This window comes from Capricornis sumatraensis, chromosome 6, assembly GCF_032405125.1.
Source record: "Capricornis sumatraensis isolate serow.1 chromosome 6, serow.2, whole genome shotgun sequence".
NCBI classification, from domain to species: domain Eukaryota; kingdom Metazoa; phylum Chordata; class Mammalia; order Artiodactyla; family Bovidae; genus Capricornis; species Capricornis sumatraensis.
In genome coordinates, this window is record NC_091074.1 from 86,022,743 (window position 1) to 86,047,441 (window position 24,699).

Consider the following 24,699-nt stretch of genomic DNA (forward strand, 5'->3'; position numbering starts at 1 on the left):
TTTCTTCTCATTTAAATGCTAAGTATTAAGACTAAAATAATCATTCTAGCTACTAATTTTGGACTTAATGCTTAGCATGTAAATATCTGAATAACTGAAAAGGATAGCCACTTATTGAACCTAGTCTACAAAAAAATGACTGAAAGTAAATTCCTAACCTGTTTACACTTCAGAATCTCTAGCATTGTTACACACACACATCTTAAACTCCACTGTGGCAGATTCTGAATCACAGGTCTGAGGTTAAGACTTAGAAAGCTAACTTTTAAAACAAAGCCAGCAGGTGCTCTGATGCTACTAAGTTTAGCCCTGGTGTCAGGACTGGATACCCACTGAGTCCTATAAAAGAACACAAAACTGGACTAAAGCCAAGGAAAATGTGCCCACTGACCGAGTAGCAGCTAACTGTGCTGCCCCTACAGTTCACTTTCCCTAAGCTGTTGAAAGGAGAAGACAATCCACTTCTCCCAAGCCATCTTATGAGAAGACAAAACCACAAAACTGCCTCTGGAAATCTTTGGTAACCTCTTGAACTACAATGCACACAAGTTAATACTCATCATTACGTATTTAAAGCATCCTTAAGAAAAAAAAAAAAAAGCATCTTACAACATGAAAAGGTAGTTCATAAAAGTTGTTCCTCGAACACACACAAAAGCATACAGGATAAGGATAGAAGAGGCATCAGTTGTTGCAAGCATACCTCCTACTCCAGGCCCCGAGCTTGGCGCAGCAGAACTCGGCCCCGCAGTACCACTGGCAGCACTGCCACTAGTGCCCCCCACTGTGCTGCTGGTGCCACTGGAACCTGATGAACTCTGAGCAGCCTGGGGAGCCCAAGGATTGGGTAATGGATCTCTATTTTCTGTACGGGAAGGCTGACTACCTTCACCTGACGATGTATTGCTCACTAATGAAGCAAATGGATTACCACCAAACTGTAATAAAAGACAAAAAATCATAAAGAACAAGTTTTTGTCTTAAATAACAGATATAGAAATCTCTGTTAATGAAAACTGCATTTTTGTATACAAAAACAACACTCAATCATAGATGTATTTGTGTTAAAACAGGAGCCTTGCCCTGAAGCACAGAGCAGTGGCATTACCTGTTCTTGTGCAGCACTCAGCATGGGTTCCTGAATATCTGTGTACATGCGCCGCAAAGCATTGTATCCCCCTGGGATGCTTTCCAGGTTGCTCAAGGCTCGGTCCTGGTTTCTCATCATTTCCTGCATCATTGCTGGATTTCTAGCAAGTTCCAATGTCTAAGAAAAAGATTTCCAGAGGGAGGTAAAAGATGCTGAGATTAACTGTCAGAGCTAATTTTCTAAGTTTTCTAATTCTCTGAATTAGCAATCTTCAATACTTAAATTAGAAAATTACTGTGAATTGAGGAGAATGGATATACGTATATGCATGGCTGAGTCCTTTTGCTGTTCACCTAAAACCATCACAGCATTGTAAATTAACTATACTCCAAAACAAAATGTTTTTGGTGTTAAAAAAATTAAAATTTTTTTTTAAAAAAAGAAAATGATTGTGAATAGTTCCTGCTGAAAAGCACCTCAAAAACCAAGCTAACATTCAGAAAACATGAAGAGAGAAACACTGTGCTCTGCAGGAATGTCCATCTCTTGAACTGGACTCTTTGTTCCTTAGATCTGCAAAACAACTATTTATAAAAAAAAATCTTTAAAATACAGCTCAAAATTCAAAGTTCAGTTGTGTTTTCCTGAACAAGGATTAGGGTTTATTTTTTTTAGCTTATGTATTTGGCAAGCTCTTTAAATACAGAAAACTAGAAAAAATAAGTATATAATTTCTTAACTAAATGAAACTATTCACATACTTGTCTCATAATATCTGGATTATTCAGCATATGGCTAATTTCTGGATTTCTCTGTATCAACTGTTGCATTTGTGGATTGGCCATAATCAACTGCCTCATCAGGTCAGGATTTGAAAGCATGCTCTGGACAAAGGGATTCTCCATGATCTGGACCATCATTTCAGGATTGGACATAAGTTGCCGCTGCATCTGGCTCTGTAGTTCAGAGAAGTTGGTAGTATTCAAACCCAAGCTACTCAGACCTGCAAGTCCTCCAAGTCCACCTAAGAGAATAAAGGGGAAAAACACAAATGAAATTTTATCATTAATATGACTGTGCTAAAATATGAAGATGAAGCAAAAATATTAACTGAACCAATAGCCTATTAACAGAAAACCATTCAGCTTAAAGCAAAATTAGATTTCCTATTACTTTTGTAAGTACGTTTAATTTCTATAATTGAGACTAGTAATAAACGTGTTCACTATGATATTTAAATAATAAAACCAAATAAACATATATTTCCTATGCACAGTATAATACAAAAACATTTGGTTGTTTGTTGCACCTGGTTCCAGGCACAAAGCTTAAAACCCTTAGAATTTCCTGACAGAAGGGAATGTCTTTTGTTATCTGTAACAAATCCCTCTAGATCATACCTCATTTATGTTAATGATATTACTTAGGATGGGGCCCCCAGATAGCCTCAGAATGTGGTGGTTGCCAGACAGATCATGTGATTTTTTTGAGAGTTGGAACATTCAGCCCATTCACCAACTTCCAGGGCTAGACTAGGATCTAGAGATGGAATTCTGTGAAACTCTTGTGCAAAGAGATTCACAAACTTCTGAGTTGGTGAACAAATTTACATTGTATGAGGGTGACATGCCCAGAGAGGGCAAAGAAGCTCTGTACTCTCCCCCCACACCCATACCTTGCCCTACGCTTCTCTCCCTCTTTCACTTATCTATTTCTGAGGTCTATCCTTTATAAAAAACTGGTAAATATTACATGCAGTGTTTTCCTGAGTTCAGTGAGTCATCTGAGTAAATCATCAAACCTGATAAGGGGTTGTGGAAACCTAACAGATTCAGGAGGGTGATTGTTTATTATAAAACTTTGTATATAACCAACCAAATGCATTCATTTCTCACTTACTGAGTACTGTGCTATATGTTGGGAATAAGGCAACAAGAAAGACAAGCATACCCTCAGAACTCAATCTGGTAGGAAAGACAAAATAAATGCAGAATAAGTATTTCAACAGAGACTGTCACAGAATATCATGATAATATATTAACAGTACCTTAATATATTAATAGATAATATATTAAAAGCAAAATGGCTACTTTTCCACAAAACGCCATTTAATGAATTTGGAAAATGAGTAAGTTGGCAAGAAGTAGGGAGAGCTGGGAGGATGATTTAATACTAGGCACAACAGACATTATCTATAAAAGCACAGATATCAATGTGAGAACTGATGCATTCTTAAACCACAAAAAATTCAGTATGACCAAAAGAGCAGACAACAGTGCTCACCAAACATCCCCTGCGCAGTCGCCTTTCCTTCTGGCAGTTGGACAGACTGCCATGTGACTAGTTAAGGCCAGAAGACTGTAAGAAATCGTATGTGTCACTTCTGGCCCAAGTTTAGAACATAAGGCTCAGCTTAAAACACTTTAGCTCTATCTTCTGCCATATTCCAAATGGTGCAGCTACAAGATAGTAGAATTCCATTAGTTTGAGTCCCTGAGGACTATGTAGATGGAGGCCTCACTGACCAGTGAAACACACGAAGCATGAGCAAACTGCTACATTTAGAATGGATAAACAAGGTCCTAATGTACAACAGAGGAAACTATATTGAACATCTTGTGGAAAATCATAATGCAAAAGGATTTTCTTGAAATGTATATATGTGTGTAACTGAGTCACTTTGTGGTACAGCAGATTGTAAAATCAACTATACTTCAGTAAAAAAAAAAAAGTCATGAAGAAAAGGCAACCCACTCCAGTATATTCTTGCCTGGAGAATTCCCATGGACAAAGGAGCCTGGTAGCCTACAGTCCATGGGGTCACAAAGAGTCGGATATGACTGAGCAACTAAGCAGACACATTACCACAGGACAGCCTATCCTAGTGTAACTTGTACAGAATGTTAAATGAAAATGGAGAGGCTACATCACAAAATCTTGATATATTTCAAATGCAAGATAGTCACTTAAGATATCTGTAATAACAGTGTGGAAATGACAGAGTAATAAACATTTTTAAAAGTTGAGGAGCTACATCAAGGAAGTAGCAACAGAACAGAATCATTACATGGGGTGGGAGAGGAAAGATTTTATGGACCAAGAGACTTGGCTAGAGAGAAGTTGTAGTCTGAGACAAAATGATGAATTTATTTATTTGTTTTGTTCTTCTTTGCTTTCTAAGAAGGAACATACAGGCTAAGTACTCTTTAAGTACTCTAAGTACTTTAAGAGTAACATCAGGTAATATCATAGAGCTGAATACAAGGCATGGAGTTCAGAATTGATGTGGGTTTAGGTAAAGATTCGAGAGTCAACAATTTACAGTTAGGATGTTGTTACTGGGGAAAACAATAAAAGAACAGAAAAAGAGAAGGCAGAACTTGGCAGAACAATACTAATTAAAGGAATAGGAAGAAGAAACCCACAAATGAGAGAGGAAAAAACTGGTCAGAAAATTAACCAGGGAAAAAGCATATCAAGAATTAAAGAAAAAAAATTTCAAGGAAAGACTGATAAGCATTAGAAGACAGCAATTTAGATTTTAAAACACTTTTAATCTAAGGATCTAAAAATCTAAAAAAGTGTCCATTAAATTTGGCAAGCTAAGAGGTCAATGGTGACTTTATCAAGGGAACTGATGGGGGCAAGAAATAGAGCACAGCAAACTTAAGTGAAAGAGAAATACAGACAGAAAACAGAATACATCTTTTCCAAAAATAGCTGAGAAAGAAAAAGAAAGGTGGTAGTGGGATTCTGTTGCTTTTAAACATGCTGCAGATGCTGCTGCTACTGCTGCTGCTGCTAAGTCACTTCAATTATGTCCGATTCTGTGCAACCCCATAGACGGCAGGCCACCAGACTCTCCCCTCTCTGGGATTCTCCAGCCAAGAACACTGGAGTGGGTTGCCATTTCCTTCTCCAATGCATGAAAGTGAAAAGTGAAAGTGAAGTCGCTCAGTCGTGTCTGACTCTTAGCGACCCCATGGACGGCAGCCTACCAGGCTCCTCCATCCATGGGATTTTCCAGGCAAGAGTACTGGAGTGGGGTGCCATTGCCTTCTTCGTTTAAACATGGGACAGACCTTAAGGAAAACACACAGATAAAAAAAAGCCAAATAGACAGGGTAAACTGAATAACTGATGCAGAAAAGTAACTAAGATAGGAGGGGATGGGAATGAAATAAGCAGCAAAGGGACAAATTAACTAAAAGCTTCTGTAGGTTTTAATTTCCTTCCCTATAAAATGAGAGAAGAGGGACTTCCCTAGTGGTCCAGTGGTTAAAACTCCATGCTTCCAATGCAGGGGCCCCAGGTTCACTCACTGGTCAGGGAACTAGATCCCACATGTCCCAACTACCAGTTAACATGCCACATCTAAGACCCAGCACAGTCAAATAAATAATATTAAAAAAAAAAAATTGAGGGAAGAGACTTACCTCAATAATACACTAAATAATTTCATCCTAATCTTTCTAGATTGTTCCTGTTAATCAATTTTCCATCTAAAACTCAAATTTAGCCCAAGATGTGTTTAAATCAAACATTAAAAAAAGAGAGAGAGAATGTGAATCAATGCCATGCCCTAAATGTTGTTTCCAACATAACTGGTATCAATAAATTATTAAAAAACTTTTTCTGGAAGTGAAAGAAAATATGAGCCTCGATACATGAAAACTGTATAAGGATTCATTACACAACTTATGATGTCATTATTCACACTTTGCTCTGTCAGGTTTTTATTCCAACCTTGTGTATATTATAAACTCACATTTATTATCGTAAAATTTTTAACGACGCATTGTGAAATTCTGAGTGAAGAATTAATAGCTGAATTTTACGCAGATACTTTCTCTGAATGTCCAAGTGATATACATGCTACCGTCTCAGATGATGACAGTTCTTTAGAATACAGTTCTGATTCGGAAGATGTGAATATTAGACCAACAAAAAGAAAACTTTAGTGACTGATTCTGATACAGAAAGTGAAAATAAAACTCACGGTGCTAGAAAAGACTTCACAGGTGTGTCAGGTGTAACTACTCAATGCAATAAACTGCAAAGTATTAGTAAAATAACAGAACTAATTTTTGGCTACCCAAAATAAAAACTGCTGGTCACAGGTGTTAGTTTCTGCCAAAGTTCCCCCAGTCAATAATGAGATAAAATGTCATTTCAAGGTATTATACTTGTCATACAACTTAGGAACTAAAAGAAGCACTAAGCCATTTATCTATCTAGTTCAACTTCTGTTAGCTTCAGATCACTCCATTCCCCAACTAAACCTTCCTAAGAACCTCAGTGTGAAAACTAATATAAGAAAAGTAGTTTTGGCTGATGCAGAAGATCCTTAATCACTGGGCTTGCATCAGGCCTTTCTGTGTGAGTTTAGAACAGTTAGAAAATCACTAATGCAATCTGATCCTTTCATTTTACAAAGGAGAAAACTGTATTCAAGGGGTTAGCTTATGATCAACAACTAGCTAATCTTTTTCAGAGTCAATTATGCGGTGGTCAAATCAGGTACACATACAGTATATCTCTCTCATTATTAAAAAGAAATGTGCCACTTACTGATCACTTATTATATATTAATGTAACCTAAGCAAGCACATCTGTATCTTCAAATATCCCCTTAATAACTACAATTATAGAAATAACCTAGACAAGTTTTTGTCATTGCTAAAGTGACTTAATGTTTAACTGTCATCTTACTTAAAACTATCCTGGGAAAAAGGAAATTTGCTTATTTTTATCCCTATGCAAAATGACTAAAAATACTTACCTAAACCAAAAGGGTTGCTAGTGGCAGAACCAGATGTGGAGTTACTACTAGGAGCTGATGATGTGGTGGCACTGGTTCCACTGGCATTTGTTTGTTGAGCTGAATGATCCTGAGGCCTATGAAAAATAATTTACACCATAATATAAACATTTGAGCAAATTATTTTCAAAAGGAGCTCTGAAATTCCAATAGGTACAAATAAAGATTTTAAACCAACTCAAATTATCATAAAGTATATATGCTGAGATAATTAAGCACAAGGAACATGAATATAAACAAATATAGTAAAATCCCATGAAATCCAAACTTTACTTCAATTGCCCCTCAAGTACTGCGGCTGCTGCTGCTAAATCACTTCAGTCGTGTCCGACTCTGTGTGAACCCATAGACGGCAGCCCACCAGGCTCCTCGTCCCTGGGATTCTCCAGGCAGGAACACTGGAGTGGGTTGCCATTTCCTTCTCCAATGCATGAAAGTGAAAAGTAAAAGTGAGGTCACTCAGTTGTATCCGACTCTTAGCGACCCTATGGACTGCAGCCCACCAGGCTCCTCCGTCCATGGGATTTGCCAGGCAAGAGTACTGGAGTGGGTTGCCATTGCCTCTCCACCTCAAGTACACTTGTAAATATTTCATAAAAAATTCATCAACATAAAAAACGTCATAAACATTTCAATCATATTGATTGATTGTGTAAGAGAGGGAGATAGATCACCTCACAGAAAAGAATTAATGACTGATCACAATCACAAAGCCTGATTATAAAAGCAATTTTTAATCTATCTCCTAAGTTCTTAAGGACCAGGGAGCAGTTTTACTCAGAACTAAAAATGTTGAAAGTAAAAAAAGAGACTTGACCAAAGAAGGCTGCAAAATCAATACAAATAATAACTCATTATTACTTAGTATCAAGCAAAAAAATAAGGAGAGTTTATTAGAAACCCTTTCCGTCTGACACCAGTTAAGAGTTCTGAATCTCACTTAATCTGAATGATGATAAAATATCATATCCAAGTAAGTCTAAGGAAGCTCTAGGAGCTCTTTCACTAAGTAGAAAATAATTCTAAATGAAAAGAAAATATACCAATTTAATGGGTGATATTTTTTCTTATTGGTACACAAATAAAAGTATCTCTTAAGAACTGAATAGTGCCTTAGATTTAATGAAATATGGTTACTAATTTGTGGTTTGCAAAGAAGATGAGTCACACTTCTCTTTGTCCAAAAATCTGAGACCAAAAAACACAGCTCAAAACATTAATTTGCTTATTCTATAATTCAAGTAATATAATGATGATGATGAACAAGTTAAAATATCAAATGTTTCAGTATTAGCATTACTGAATCATACTGGCTTTTTAAAAAACATCTGGTTATCAACAGCAGCAAATCAATGAATTTTAATCTATTTACACATTAATGACAGCAATCATTTAACGGCAAGACTAGTTATTTTTAAAAGGGAATTATAAACATTTATTCATGGTTTACAGCTAAAATGTTCCTAAAAACTTACCTGTTTTGTGTTTTGATGACAAGGTGAACAGTAAGTCCATCGTGAATTCCATGCTGACTCAAAGTATCTTGATCTTTTAAAATTTTTCCAGCAAATATCAACACAAGTTGGTCGGTATGTGATTTGAAACGTTTAGAGATTTCTTCCTTGAACTAAGTAAGAATAAAATAAATATGTATTACAGATGTTTACATAGCATCATCTAGTCTAGTTTCTAGAAGAAGCACTTCAAAAAGCCCCCAATTACAGATACTACAATAACTCAAACAATATGAAGACATATCCTTTCTGTGTCCGTATCTTGATCTTAGTGGGAAATGAGTATTACCATTTCACTCATCTCTAATGCAAACGTTTTATTACAGATGCAGATATCCTATATTCAAGGCCTAAATCCACTTCTTTGTCATAGCCTTATTCAATTTTACATCAATGGTAATAAATGTAGTTCAAGCTACACATAGCTCTTACCAAGTTTACAATATTCCTTTCCTCAGATTTCCATCTCAAATTCTGCTCCTTTCTACTTCAATATTGAGAAAGCCAACCTCTTATTATTGGCCTGATTATTGGCCTATTATACTGACTTTGGAGTCTTCCCTGGTGGCTCAGACGGTAAAGCGTCTGCCTGCCATGTGGGAGACCTGGGTTCGATTCCTGGGTCAGGAAGATTCCCCTGCAGAAGGAAATGGCAATCCACTCCAGCACTCTTGCCTGGAAAATCCCATGGACGGAGGAGCCTGACAGGCTACAGTCCATGGGGTCGCAAAGAGTCGGACACTACTGAGCGACTTCACTCACTCACTTATACTGACTTTATTCCCCACCTCTTTCATTCAACATCTATTAACAAGCAGTATCATGCAGATACAGGCTTGCCCTATAGCTCAGTGGTAAAAAGCACACCTGCCAATGCAGGAGATGTGTGTTCGAGTCTTGGTCCGCAAAGATCCCTGGAGAAGGAAATGGCAACCCACTCCAGTATTCTTGCTGGGAAATCTCATCGACAGAGGAGCCTGGCAGGCTACAATCAACAGGGTCACAAAGAGTCAGACACAACTGAGCAACTGAACACAAGAACACACACATGATGCAGAAACAGAAAGTAAAAATTCCTCCCGAAAGGCGAGCAGTCAAGTAAACCACAAAGTACGGAGGAAACACAAAGGCTAGTTAGAGAAAGTTTTCATAAAACGTAATTAGGAAGAAGCCAAGAAAACCTCAAGAAAGGCTTCCCAGGGAGGGGAATAAAATGCAGAAACATACAACAGAAGAGTGTGTCATACTATTGGACTTTTGAGTTCATTTGAGTTTTTCCATAATATCCTGCAGAAAAGCCAGAACAAACTTTCTGGCCAAACCAAAATAAGAAAAGTTTATTTATTCTATGCTAGGTAAGTTTCTCACACTTTCACCAAAATCACCTATACACTTAGGTTTTACTCCACTGTTGAAGTCAGAAAATCTCAGGATGGGTAAAGAAATTAAAAGAATCCCATCATACTACAATGCCCTACAGAAATGGGTCTCAATAGACAATAACATTATCATCAAGGCCATGTTTTGGAAATAAAAGGGGTATTTCGGGTTGTCACAATAAGTGGAAAGACATTAAATAATATCTAACATTTTCTTTCAGGAGTAGGAGGGGAGATGTAGAGGAATACAAACATAAAGCAAGATAGATCTTATGTCAATCACTGTCAAAGAGAGTTGAACCAAAATTCATCACATTCTACCTTTGTGTATAAATGAAATTTTCCATAACTAAGTTGTAACACTCAACGTAACTTTTATTTAAAAATCATAAATATAATGTGAAATTATACTGCAGTAAATATTTCAGACCTGTACCATCTGAACTATCCTTCCTTTGAAAATGTACGATATATAACCCTTTTATATAAGATAAGCAATTTTAAAATAGGAAAATCTTTCCTAAAGCACCAGTAGCACAATATTCTATATAAAAAGATTAAGTCCAATCATGAATTAACCAGTCTCATACTATTAAGCATTTCATTTCTCTCTTTGGCAGCTGTTAGAAATAATAATAAGGTAATATGCACAGCACATAGTTTTACAAGAACCGAAAGAGACTGTATGTAAAAGTCAAGCATCAGGTATCTAAGGTGGTTTAATAAACAGTAGCTACTACAAGGCCAGCTCTTTAAACCTCAGTAACTGAAGATGCCTTTTAATCCTATTTCAGATACAGAAACAGAGGGGGGTTCAATATGCTCCTCTCACAGTGACAGCTAATCAACTGTCAAGTTAAGCTTGAAAATGGGAGCCCCTGGTGGCTCAGATGCTAAAGAGTCTGCCTACAGTGCAGAGACCCAGGTTCGATCCCTGTGTTGCAAAGATCCCCTGGAGAAGGAATGGGCAACCCACTCCAGTATTCTTTCCTGGAGAATCCCATGGATGGAGGAGCCTAGCAGGCTACAGTCCATGGGGTCGGAAAGAGTCAGATACGACTGAGCAACTTCACTTTCACTTTTCTTTTTCAAGCTTGAAATCTAGGTCTGACTTTAAGAACCAACCTACTCAGATTAAAGCAAAAGAGAAAAGGAAAGATATACCCATTTGAATGCAGAGTTCCAAAGAATAGCAAGGAGAGATAAGAAAGCCTTCCTCAGCAATCAATGCAAAGAAATAGAGAAAAACAATAGAATGGGAAAGACTAGAGATCTCTTCAAGAAAATCAGAGATACCAAGGGAACATTTCATGCAAAGATGGGCTCAATAAAGGACAGAAATGGTAGGGACCTAAAGGACGTAGAAGATATTAAAAAAGAGGTGGCAAGAATATACAGAAGAACTGTACAAAAAAGATCTTCACGACCTAGATAATCACAATGGTGTGATCACTCACCTAGAGCCAGACACCCTGGAATGTGAAGTCAAGTGGGCCTTAGAAAGCATCACTACGAACAAAGCTAGTGGAGGTGATGGAATTCCAGTTATTTCAAATCCTGAAAGATGATGCTGTCAAAGTGCTGCACTCAATATGCCAGCAAATTTGGAAAACTCAGCAGTGGGCCACAGGTCTGGAAAAGGTCAGTTTCATTCCAATCCCAAAGAAAGGCAATGCCAAAGAATGCTCAAACTACTGCACAACTGCACTCATCTCACACGCTAGTAAAGTGATGCTTAAAATTCTCCAAGCCAGGCTTCAGCTATACAAGAACTATGAACTTCTAGATCTTCAGGCTGGTTTTAGAAAAAGTAGAGGAACCAGAGATCAAACTGCCAACATCCACTGATCATCGGAAAAGCAAGAGAGTTCCAGAAAAACATCTATTTCTGTTTTACTGACTATGCCAAAGCCTTTGACTGTGTGGATCACAATAAACTGTGGAAAATTCTGAAGGAGATGGGAATACCAGACCACCTGACCTGTCTCTTGAGAAACCTGTATGCAGGTCAGGAAGCAACAGTTAGAACTGGACATGGAACAACAGACTGGTTCCAAATAGGAAAAGGAGTACGTCAAGGCTGTATATTGTCACCCTGATTATTTAACTTACACGCAGAGAACATCATGAGAAATGCTGGGCTAGAGGAAGCACAAGCTGGAATCAAGATTGCTGAGAGAAATGTCAATAACCTCAGATATGCAGATGACACCACCCTTATGGCAGAAAGTAAAGAAGAACTAAAGAGCCTCCTGATGAAAGTGAAAGAGGAGAGTGAAAAAGTTGGCGTAAAGCTCAACATTCAGAAAACTAAATTCATGGCATCCAGTCACATCACTTCATGGCAAACAAATGGGGAAACAGTGATTGATTTTATTTTTCTGGGCTCCAAAATCACTGCAGATGGTGACTGCAGCCATGAAATTAAAAGACACTTACTCCTTGGAAGGAAAGTTATGACCAATCTAGACAGCATATTAAAAAGCAGAGACGTTACTTTGCCAACAAAGGTCCATCTAGTCAAGGCTATGGTTTTTCCAGTAGTTATATATGGATGTGAGAGCTGGACTATAAAGAAAGCTGAGTGCAGAGGAATTGATGCTTTTGAACTGTGGTGTTGGAGAAGACTCTTGAGAGTCCCTTGGACTGCAAGGAGATCCAACCAGTCCATCCTAAAGGAGATCAGTCCATCCTAAAGGAAGGACTGATGTTGAAGCTGAAACTGCAATACTTTGGCCACTTCATGCGAAGAGCTGACTCATCTGAAAAGACCTTAATGCTGGGAAAGACTGAAGACAGGAGGAGAAGGGGACAACAGAGGATGAGATGGTTGGATGGCATCACCAACTCAATGGACATGGGTTTGGGGGGACTCCAGGAGTTGGTGATGGACAGGGAGGCCTGGCATGCTGTGGTTCATGGGGTCGCAAAGAGTCAGACACAACTGGGTGACTGAACTCAGATTAACTATACTTTGTGCTAAGTCACTTCAGTAACCCATTTCTGGTGTACAATGGCTTTTTAGTATATTCACATATTTCATTCAACCATCACCATGGTCAACTTTGAAATTTTCATGTTCTCAAAAAGAAACCAATACCTTTTAGTTATGACCTCCCTTTCCCCTCATCACTCCAAACCATAAGAAACCATTAATTGGGGAGTTCCCTGGAGGTCCAGTGGTTAGCACTTGGCGATTTCACTTAACACGTTTGAAGGGTGCATTCATGTTGTGGTATGTATCAATACTTCATCCCTTTTTATGGCTAAACATTCTATTGTATGAATATACAACATTTTGTTTATCCATCAATTGATGGGCGCTTGGGCTGTTTCCACCTTTGGGCTATTATGAATAATGTTGCTATAAACTGAGTGGGGAAGATCCCCTGGAGAAAGAAAACAGCAATCCACTCCAATATTCTTGCCCGGGAAATCTCATGGACAGAGAAGGCTGGCAGGCTACAGTCCATGGGGTCCTGAGTCAGACATGTCGTAGTGACTGAACAACAACAAGCGTTTATGTACAAGTTTTTCTGTGGACATATAATTGCATTTCTCTTGGGTATACACTCAGATGCAGAATTAAATTACTGTTAATTCTTCATCACTTGAGAAACCATCAGACTGTTATCCTAAGTATTGAATGGCTATTACTATTGTACAATCCTACCAGCAGTGTATAAGGTTCTAATCTCTCCACACTGTCACCAATATTTATTACCTAATTTGTTTTTAATAGCCACCCTAGTAGATGTGCTGTAGTTTTTATTTGCATTCCCCTGATAACTAATGACATTGAGCATCTTTTCATGTGCGTATATTTATATCTTTGGAGAACTTTATTCACATCCTTTGCCCATTTTTTAATTGGGTTATCTGCCTTCCTATTACTGAGCTATAAAAATTCTTTATATATTCTAGATATGTCTCTTAATCAGAATACGATCTGGAGGAAGAAACATTTCAAGGCACAAACTCATAAAATAGAAGAAATTGAGACCTCTTGGTTTTGACTAGAACAAAGTTTTGATCCTAAACATCCAATGGACCCAGGAGAACTGAATCCTCAACTGGCAATACAGAAAACCAAGCTAATACAATCCCCATAATCTATCCCCACAATCTACAGAATTCCTAGAAGACTCAATATGGTACCACCAGGGGCTGAGAACAGGGTATAAGGTGACAGATGCTGAAGGACTAAAATAAGGGATTTGAAAGACAAAGCAGTCACATCTTCACTGCATGCTAAGCAAGTAATCGTTCCTCCCCAAACCCAACAAAAAGAAGGAAGGATTTTTTTTCCTCTGGAAGGAGAACAGGGTCTCTAGACTAAAGAACATACTAGACACACCGAGAACAGGAGTACAACACTAAAACAAGAAGATTAAGTCAACAGAGACATACTAGATGCTTAGCCTTTCCCCATTCCCCTGACAGCTATCAAAGGGAATACTGGTGTCTGGACTTTAAACATCCAAGCATGAAGATAATAATATACAATGTCTCCAAGGAAAATCTAACTAGGCTAAAACAAAAGAACTTAGAGATAAGGACTTAAGGGTTTTCACTAGATTGTTATCCAAGGCGGTGGTTCCCAAAGTGAGTGGAGGCCTCTATCTGCCCTGGGGAGCATCTGGCAATATTTGAGGACATTTTTGGTTGTCACAACATGGGTTAAGGACCACTAGTGGGTAGAGACAGAAGATGCTAAATAACCTACAACACACAGCTCAGCCTCAACAACAGAGGATTTTAAAACCCCAAATGTCAACAATAACGAGATTGAGAAACTGTTCTAGAGCTATACTTCTCAAAGTGCTGTCCCCCAGATGAGCAACTTTCACCATTACCAGGTTAATTTGATAGAAATGCAAATTCTCAGGACCCAATCAAATCAGAAACTCTGGGGATGAGGCCCAGCAAGCTATGCGTTTTTTTTTTTTTTTAATCTATGGTTTAACAAGCTTCCCAGGTGATCAGATGGTTCTGATGGACAGTGCTCTAGGTCTAATAAATTTCCCCCAAATTTGCAGGCAATTAATGAACATATTAAGTGACATTAAAAGGAAACAGTCACTAAAATCAACAACAAAAAAGGTGTTCTTAACAAATAACTTGCTAACAGGAAAAAGCAGAGAGGAACCTATAGATGAAAATGAAACCCTTAAGTAAACATGGGACACTCAACCAAGATAAAATCATAAACTGGGTCTTAAAACAAACCTTGGAAATGTTAATAATTGTAAATTTGAAACCATGTAAGTATATTCTTCAACACTAATGGAATAACAGTAGAAATTGGTAACAGAGAGATACCTGAAACATTTCCACATTAAACAAAACACTTCCAAATAAGTCATGGGTCAAAAAGAAAGTCTTGAAGAACAATTAAAAAAATATTTTCAACTGAACAAAAATGAAGCTACAATGTCAAAATTTGTAAGATGCAGCTACAGCAAGACCTAGAAAAATTTACAGCGTTAAAGACATAAATTTAAGAAAGGTCACAAATCAGCAACCTCAAGTTTCAACCTTTAGAAAACAGAACAACAACAAATGAACCCCCCCCCCAAAAATAGCAGAATTCAAAAACAGAAAAATAAGAAAAACATCTCTCAAAATATCAGTAAAATTGATTAGAATCTAGACACAAAGGCCAAAAAAAAGCCAGAAGATATAAATTAGCAATATCAGGAACAAGAAAAGGAAATGACTACAGACCCCACAATTAAAAGGGTAACAAGGAAAACTCCTTATTCCTTATTGTTGTTTAGCTGCTAAATTGTGTCCAACTCTTTTACGATCCCATGAACCATTTCCTTCTCCAAGGGATCTTCCCGATCCAAGGATGGAACTCAACTCTCCTGCACAGGCAGGCAGATTCTTTATGACTGAGCCACCAGAAAAGCTCAAGAAAAACTCTGCATGCAAGGTGTTTGACAACTTGGATGGACCGGTATCTTCAAAGATTCAAGCTACTAGAACTCATACACTCTCTTCTGAAAATAGAAAAGGAAACAATTTCAATTAATTTCATGAGGGCAATATTACCGATACCAAAACTAGAAAAGAAAAACCACAGACCAATATCCCTCATGAACACAGACAGAAATGCTTCATAATATACTACCAAGTTAAATCCAGCAATATAGAACAAGAATAACTCTTAATGACCAAGTGAGGTTTACCCTAAAATTTCAACATTTGAAAAACCAATATAATTCACCATATTGATAAAAGGAAAAGAAAATCCACACCATCTTAACAATCAATAACAAAAAAGCATTAGAAAGCATTCATTTCTAAGAAAATTCCCAGGAAATCAGGAATAAAAGGAAACTACTTAGACCTGATAAAGTACATCTACAAAATATTTACTCTTTGGAATAATAATGGTGACCAATTGAATGTTTTCCCTCTAAGACCAGTAACAAAGCAAGGATGTCTGCTCTCCAAATAATAATTGATTCCACTTATACAAGATACCTAGAACAGACAAATTATCAGAGTCAGAAAATTAACTGCTAGATGCCAGGGGCTGGGAAGCATGGAGGGGCAATGGGGAGTTAGAGCTTAATGGAGACAGAGTTTCAGTTTAGGAAGGTGAAAAATTGGGGGGATGGATGATGGTGACAGTTGTCCAACAATGTGAATGTAGTTAGTGCCACTGAACTGTACCATTAAACATGGTTAAAATGCTATGTTTTACATCATGTGACTTTTACCACAATAAAAACAAACTTTAATAAAAGGGGGGATGTCTGCTCTCTATTCAACATCATATTGAAAATTCCTGCCAATGCAACAAAGCAGGAAAAACAAATGCATAATTAGTACAAAAGAGGAAAAAATAGGAAACTTATCAGTTCCTTGCAATATATGAGCTTTATTTGCATCTCACTTGAAACAGAAATCTTTTGCAAGGGAATGGGAAAAGCCAGACTGGGAGAAAACACTTAGAAATGATCATCTGATAAAGGACTGTTATTTAAAGTAATTCTCTGGTGATCCAATGGTTGAGAGTCTGTCAATGCGGGGTTCACAGGTTTGATCCCTGATCTGGGAGGATCCCACATGCCAAGGGGCAGCTGGGCTCGTGTGCCACAACTACTGAGACCACCATCTAGAGCCTGTGGGCCGCAACTACTGAGGCTAGGCACCACGACGACTGAAGCCCCTGCACCTACAGCCTGTTCTCCACAACAAGAGAAGTCACTACAAGAAGCCTGTGCACCACAATTGACAAGTAGCCCAAGCTCAACTCAACTAGAGAAAGCCCATGCGCAGCAACAAAGGCCCAGTGCAGACAAAAATAAATAAATAAAGGTTAAGAAAAAAAACTGAACACAATTTAAAAAACAGGCAAAAATTGTAACAGATATCTCACCAAAGAAGATACACAGATGGCAAAGAAGCATATTTGTATCATAGGCCATTAGGAAACTGCCAATTAAAACAAGAAGAGAGCACTATATAACTTTTAGGATGGCCAAACTAAAACAGAAACATCATCAAATACTGGCAAGGAAATGAAACAGGAACTCTCATTCATTGCTAATGGGAATACAAAATGGTATAGCCACTTGGCAAGAGTTTAGCAATTTCTTACAAAACTAAACATAAGTCTTACCATTTGGTCCAGCAAGGACCCTCTCCGTGGTATTTACCCAAAGGAGTTGAGAACTTATGGACAAACAAAACGTGCTCACAGGTGTATATGACAGCTTTATTCATTAATGTCAAAGGTTGGAAGCAACCAAGAAATTGTTCCACAGGTGAATAAATAAACCATGGTACATCCAGACAAAGGGATATTATTTAGCAATAGAAAGAAATAAGCCATAAAACCATCAAAAGAACCATGGAGGAAACTTAAACGCATACTAAGTCAAATAAGCCAATCTAAAAGGCTACATACTGTATAATTCCAACTAGACAATATTCTGGAAAGGACAAAACTATGGAGACAGTAAATGGATCAGTGGTTGCCAGGAGTTAGGGTAGAGGCAGAGCATATACACTATATACACTTGTCAAAACACCAAGAGTGAGTCTTAAACTATGAATTTTGAATGATAAGGATGTGTCAATGTAGGTCCATCAATTGTAACAAATGTACCATCCCAGGGTGGGATGTTGATGGGGAGATTCAAGTGTGTGTGTGGGTAGGGGGAGCCCCAAGGAGTATGGGAACTCCGTATTTCCGGCTCAAGTTACTATAAACCTGAAACTGCTCTAAAAAGTCTTTTTTTAAAAAGGCAAAAATATATAGTAAATTCATGCTATCATTACACTTAAAAAGTCATTTTGAGACAATGGGGAAATTCTGGATTGGTGCAATTTAGCCAGTATTAATTGGTAAGGCAGGATAATGTACTCTTGTTTTTTAAAAGAGGGTCCTTATCTTTTAGAGATACATGCTAAAATATTAAAGGATGAAGAGAGATAATCCATGAGAGATGAGTCAGATAATGGAACTGAGAGGAGCCTTAAGGGTAAGTACACTTAAAACAAGGCTGGCTCTAAGATTAATTGTCAAACCTGGGTGAAGGATTCATGGGGAGTCAACTTACTATTATCTCTACTTCTTTAAGTATTTAAAATTACCCATGACTTTAAAATTCAGAAAAATTTTAAAGCGGGGAGAGTAACTGGCAATCTAAAATTTCATATCCAGTGCAAATTCCCCCAAAATGAAATAAAAATAGACATTTTCTGACACACAAAAACAGAGAATTTGTTACGCAGCATATACAGACTACAGGAAATGTTAATGAGTTCCTCAGACAGACGAAAATGATCCTCTCCTAAGTGAAGGAATAAAACAATGGAAAGAATAAATCAAAATAAAAACTGACTTTATAAAGTATTAACAATGTCTTGTGTTAGAAGGAGGAAAAGAAGAGGACAAAGGAGGAAGGAAGGGGGGGGTTCAAATATAGTCTGCAGGCAGATATAAACAGTGCTCAATTGTTCTAAGGTTCTTGTAATAACAGCAAAGAAATACAAGTACTTACTGATTTAGACATTTTATAAGATGCATATGGTATTCTCTGGGACAACTACTAAACAATATAAACAGCATACATCTACCAACCTAATAAAAGGGGCAACTGGAAAAGGGGGAGGGCGAATAGCTGGAATAATACAAATCAAAAGAGAAAAAAGCAACATAGAAGAGACAGGAAAAACAGAAATCAGCAGTAAAATGGGAAATGTAAAGCAAATGTATCAATAATTACATAACAGACAACATGTTACAAAGACAAAATTGCCAGACTGTATCTAAAAACCCAATTTCATGTTGCTTAAAAAAAGATACACATAAATTACTAAGGGAAGAAAAAAAAAAGAATGGGTAAAAATAGGCTATGCAAAAACTAACCAAATAAAGTTAATGAGGCTACTTGACAATTTTTTTTTTTACAATTGAAGTGTAGTTGATTTACAATGTTGTGTTAATTACTGCTGTTCAGCAAAGAGACTCAATTATACATATTGTGTGTAAATATATAAATATATACACACATTCTTTTTCAAATTCTTTTCTATTATGGTCTATCACAGGACACTGAATAGTTCCCAGAACAAAGCAAACTTTAATACAATACAAAAGCTACTAGGACATTTCAACATTAGAAAGTGTTCGATTCACAAGAAAACTTTAAATGTACATGTATATCATAATACAGCTTCAAAATACATAAAGCAAAAATAAAATAGAACTACAGAGAAAATTAAACTAATCCAAAAGTACAGAAACATATTTTATAGCACATTTACCTCAGTAACTGATAGAATAAAACAGACAAAAAGAAAAAAAAAGATTTGAACAACTTAATTAACTGATGGCTCAACTGGCATGTATAAAACACTGTATCCAACAACCACAGAATAAGTGTTCTTTTCTAGTACATTTACAAACTTACATACTGGGTTACTGGCCTCCCTGGTGGCTCAGAGGTAAAGAATCCTCTGCCAATACAGGAGACACAGGTTCAATCCCTGGGTCAGGAAGATTCCCTGGAGAAGGAAATGGCCACTCACTCCAGTATTCTTGCCTGGGAAATCCTATGGACAGAGGAACTTGCTGCTAGCGACCCCATGGACTGCAGCCTACCAGGCTCCTCGGTCCATGGGACTTTTCCAGATAAGAGTACTGGAGTGGGATGCCATTGACTGAGGAGACTGGTAGGTTACAGTCCATGGGGTCGCAAAGAGTCGGACATGACTGAGCAATTTCACTTTCCCTTTTCAGCAACTGAACAACAATAATAATAGTGGGCCATAAAGCATGTCAACATATTTCAATAAGTTTAAATCTTTTAAAGCATGCACTCCACACACAAAGTAAACAGAACAATGGAGGAGTTGTTATTTAGTCACTAAGTCATGTCTGACTCTTGCAACCCGGAGGACTGCCACCCACCAGGTTCCTCTGTCCGTGGGATTTTCCAAACAAGAATACTGGAATGGGTTGCCAAACCCTTCTCCAGGGGAAGATCCTGAAACAAACTGAGTCCATATCTCCTGTTTGGCAGGCAGATTCTATACCACTGAGCCACAAAGTAAGCCCTACCATGCAATTAAACAGCATCAAAAAGGTAAATCAGTTAAACACTAGTTCAACTGGAAAAGATTTCCCAGACAGGACACAAAAAAATTTAGCCATAAAAAAGCCACAATAAATTAAACTATCTTTAACAGAGTAAAATGTTAAGCAACAGACTGAAAATATCTACAATACCAAAAACCAACAGAGACCTTGAAACCCAGATTTTATACAGATAGCCTGCCAACCAGTAAAATACAACCCAACTGAAAACCAGTCAATAGACTGAAATAACAACTTCACAAAAATGAAATCTAAATGGCCAATAAACAACGGAAGGGGACTAATCCTAAAATAATTGGGTAACTTTAAAACCTCTGACATGGGACTTCCCTGGTGGTCCAGTGGTTAAGAATCTGTCTTCCAATGCAGGGGATGCGGGTTCAATCCCTGGTTGGGGAACTAAAATCCCACATGCCACAGGGCAACCAAACCTGCACACTGCAAATAAAGAAGTCTGTGTGCTGCAATCAGTGAACACGCACACTCTATAGAGTCCATGATTCGCAACAAGAGAAGTCCCATGCACCACAATGAAGACCCAGCGCAGCAAAATGTAAAAAATAAAAAAGTAAAAATACTGTAATAGATTCAGGCACATAGCAGAGGGATTCAGCCATACACACACGTATCCATTCTCCCCCAAACTTCCATCCATTAATCAACTATATATACCCCAATACAAAATGGCTTAAAAAAATAAATAAGTAAAAAACAAAGTAGAACTAGTGACATATCCACTGAATAGTCCAATACAAAAACTGTTACAGGGCTTCCCTGTTGACTTAGTGGAAGAGAAGCCACCTACCAATGCAGAAGACATGGGTTCAATCCCTGGTCCAAGAAGATCTCACATGCCGTGGAGCAACTCAGCCTATGTGTCACAATACTGCGCCTGTGCTCTAGAGCCCAGGAACTGCCAACTACTGAAGCCTGCACGCCCTAAGGCCCAAGAATCACAACTACTAAGCCTATATGGCTCCACTATTGAAGCCAACACAGTGAGAAGCCTACACATCATAACTAGAGAAAAGGCCCCACTGGCTGCAACTAGAGAAAAAAGTCTGCACAGCAATAAAGACTCAGCACAACCAAAAATAAATAAATAGAATTATTGAAATAAAAATCTACTGAACAGCACAGGGAACTCTGCTCAATATTCTGTAATGACCTATATGGACTTAAAAAACTAAAAAAAGAGTGTGTGTGTGTGTATATATATATATATATATGTATGTATGTATGTATAGCTCATTCACTTTGCTGTACACCTGAAATTAACACAACATTGTAAATCAACTATACTTCAATAAAAACCTTAAAATAAAGTTTCTCTAAAAATTCTAGTTTTAGGTAGCAGACCAGAGTGGCTATGAGACACAGAAATCACAACACAGATGATCGCCCAAGAATAAGAGATGGTCATCCATGAGCATAATTAAGCAGAGACAGTTAAGACCTGGTACCCCAAAACAGCCACAACCTTAAAAGCTTCTATCATAGAATGGTAGTGAATGCTTTATTTAAGGGCTAGAATCCTACTAACCATGAATTGTCAATGTTGGGAAGGATAGTTTGGCGCTCTGGACATACTAGGGGCTTCTCTGATATCCTAGATGCAAAGGGCTAAGATCTTAGTGGCACACAGTTCAAAATGCACTCATACTCATCATTATTTTACTAAGCAGCTACATCATGCCTCGAACCACATCCCCACATCGTCTCATTCAATCTTCACAAAGATCTCAAGAAACCAAAGTCCTTACAGACTCAAAGGAATCACTTTCTCCTAAAGAATTACAGCATTGTTGAAAACTAACATCACTGATACTAGAATCCTCTAGCTTCGTGAAACTCTTGGTTCTGAGGGGCACCTAAGGCAATTCAAAATAAGAATTTATAGCACTTCATGTTGAAGATCGGAAAGCATTATGAAAGAGATAAGGTACAAAGAGAAACTGTGTAATGTGACGACCTATTATAACCCAATTCTTATAAAAATAAATTTTAAATTTCAAATAACTGATGTCAAACAATTTAGGTAATTAGAACTACTCCCAAACAGACTAACATTGGTTTACTCTGAGCAAATTATTCAAAGCTTGGAACAAACTTTACAAAAACAAAGTATAACAATAACTCTCAGCTGCCTGCCACTCCACTGAAAACAAAAATGAGTAAATCTTAATTTTAATTATACCAAATCAGATATGCTCTAGTTTCCCAAATAAGCTACATTTTAGAACATTTTAATCCAAATATGATGTTATATTTTTACAGAAGAGCCAAAAATCCTGCATGTACTTCATACATCCTTAAACTTCTATTCTGCACTCTACAAAAGGTAGAGGAAACAGTTTACAGTAGCTTCAAATTTTCCAATTTGATCTCTAAGATTTGAACTTATCTGTTTTATCTATTATACTTTTATTGAACACAAGGAAAAAAATCAGAAACTAAGTAGTACTGACTTAGGAAAAAAAAAACTAGCAACTTTTTTTTAGAATAATGCAATGCTGTATTTATCGACATGGAATGCTCAAAATTTTGCATTAAGTGAAAAATTTAACTTTAAATCAAGAGCATCAAGTTTGATTTTTTAGATTTATTTTTTAATTGGAAGAAAACTGCCTTACTATGTTGTGTTTTCTGCAGTACAACAGCGAAAATCAGTCATAATTATACATTGGCTTCCCAGGTGGCTCTAGTGGTAAAAAACCCACCTGCCAATGTAGGAGACGTAAGAGAGGCAGATTCAATCCCTGGGTCAGGAAGATCCCCTGGAGAAGGAAATGGCAACCCACTCCAGTATTCTTGCCTGGAGAATCCCACGGACAGAGGAGCTGGCCAGCTACAGTCCATGGAGTAGCAAAGAGTCAGACACGAGACAGACGGACGGACGGACGGACAGACAGACAGACAGACAGACAGACACAGACACACACACACACACACACACACACACACACACACACACACTTCCATTAGCTATCTATTTGACACATGATAGTGTATACATCCCACCCTCTCCTTCCTCTGCTATGTCCACAAGCCCATTGTATGTATGTACCACAACTTTTTATCCATTCATCTGTCTATGGACATCTAGGTTGTATCCATGTCCTGGCTATTGTAAATATTGTTGCAATGAACATTGGGGTACATGTGTCTTATACAATTGTGGTTTTCTCAGGGTGTATGCCCAGTAGCAGGATTACTGGGTCATATGGTAGATCTATGCCAGGTTTTTAAAGGAATCTTCACATTGTTCTCCATAATTGCTGTATCAGTTTACATTCCCACCAACAACACATCCTCTCCAGCATTTACTGTTTGTAGATTTTATGATGATGGCCATTCTGATTGGTGCAGGGTGATGCCTCATGGTAGTTTTGATTTGCACTTCCCTAGTAATTAACAATGTGGAGCATCTTTTCATGTTTATTGGCCATCTGTATGTCTTCTTTAGAGAAATGTCCATTTAGGTGTTCTGCCCATTTTTTGATGGGCTGTTTTTCTGATATTGAGCTGTATGAGCTGCTTAAATATCTTTGGAGACGAATCGTTTGATTAGCATTCTTAAAAATTCTCAAAGCAGCTTTAGACAGGAGGCAGCCCAGACAACATTCTTCTGTAGAAACAAAATTTATTGCAACAAATTATATAAAATGCTTCCATATACCTAGGGAAGAATCCTAACCAAAAAGGATTTTCATAATTTCCTTTAGTTATTTCTATACTACCTTGATAGATATGCTTATTTTTGTCCTTCCGCTCATGTGGCCACCACCAGTTCAAAATGAACATACTGGAATGAGTTTCTAAGGATACGTATTTCTTATAAATGTAAGTTTCCTACTCTGGTCTTGCTCTTGACAACCTATAGAAACTTCCAACAGGCTAGAAAGGTTGAAAAGTATCTCAGGAATCAAAATTTCAACATACTTCAAAGTAAGTTATTTAATGATCTGAAATCAACTCAGCCATCTACAAAACATTCAGTAGCCTTCTCATTTTCTCAACATCATCCGAAGTAAGGTGTTTCACATCAGTGGATTATCCAGCTAATGTTCACGCCTGTGTGAAAACCAAAACAGCTCCCCATTCTACCAAATACAATTTAATTTTCTGACAATACTGAGTTAGTTACTGGTACAGTATCAGCTGCTGTCCTACAATATAGAAATACTGTTCCAGACTCTCAAACTGTCTTATATTTGCTTTTTATCTTCCAGTACATTCTTATCTTTACAGCATACTCTCTTCCCCCTAAATTT

At 37.6% G+C, this 24,699-nt stretch overlaps 1 protein-coding gene across 2 annotated transcripts in view; it reads right to left on the reverse strand.

Moving 5' to 3' along the window:
- UBQLN1 (ubiquilin 1) overlaps positions 1 to 24,699 on the reverse strand; it is a 52,953-nt gene that overhangs the window by 13,946 nt on the left and 14,308 nt on the right. For both annotated transcript variants that reach the window (XM_068973534.1, XM_068973533.1), the window contains exons 2-6: positions 8,387 to 8,538; positions 6,873 to 6,988; positions 1,852 to 2,114; positions 1,109 to 1,267; positions 704 to 938 (exon numbers count right to left, since the gene is read on the reverse strand). In XM_068973534.1, the coding sequence (XP_068829635.1) occupies positions 704 to 938; positions 1,109 to 1,267; positions 1,852 to 2,114; positions 6,873 to 6,988; positions 8,387 to 8,538 (925 nt within the window). The remainder of the gene's footprint in view (positions 1 to 703; positions 939 to 1,108; positions 1,268 to 1,851; positions 2,115 to 6,872; positions 6,989 to 8,386; positions 8,539 to 24,699) is intronic.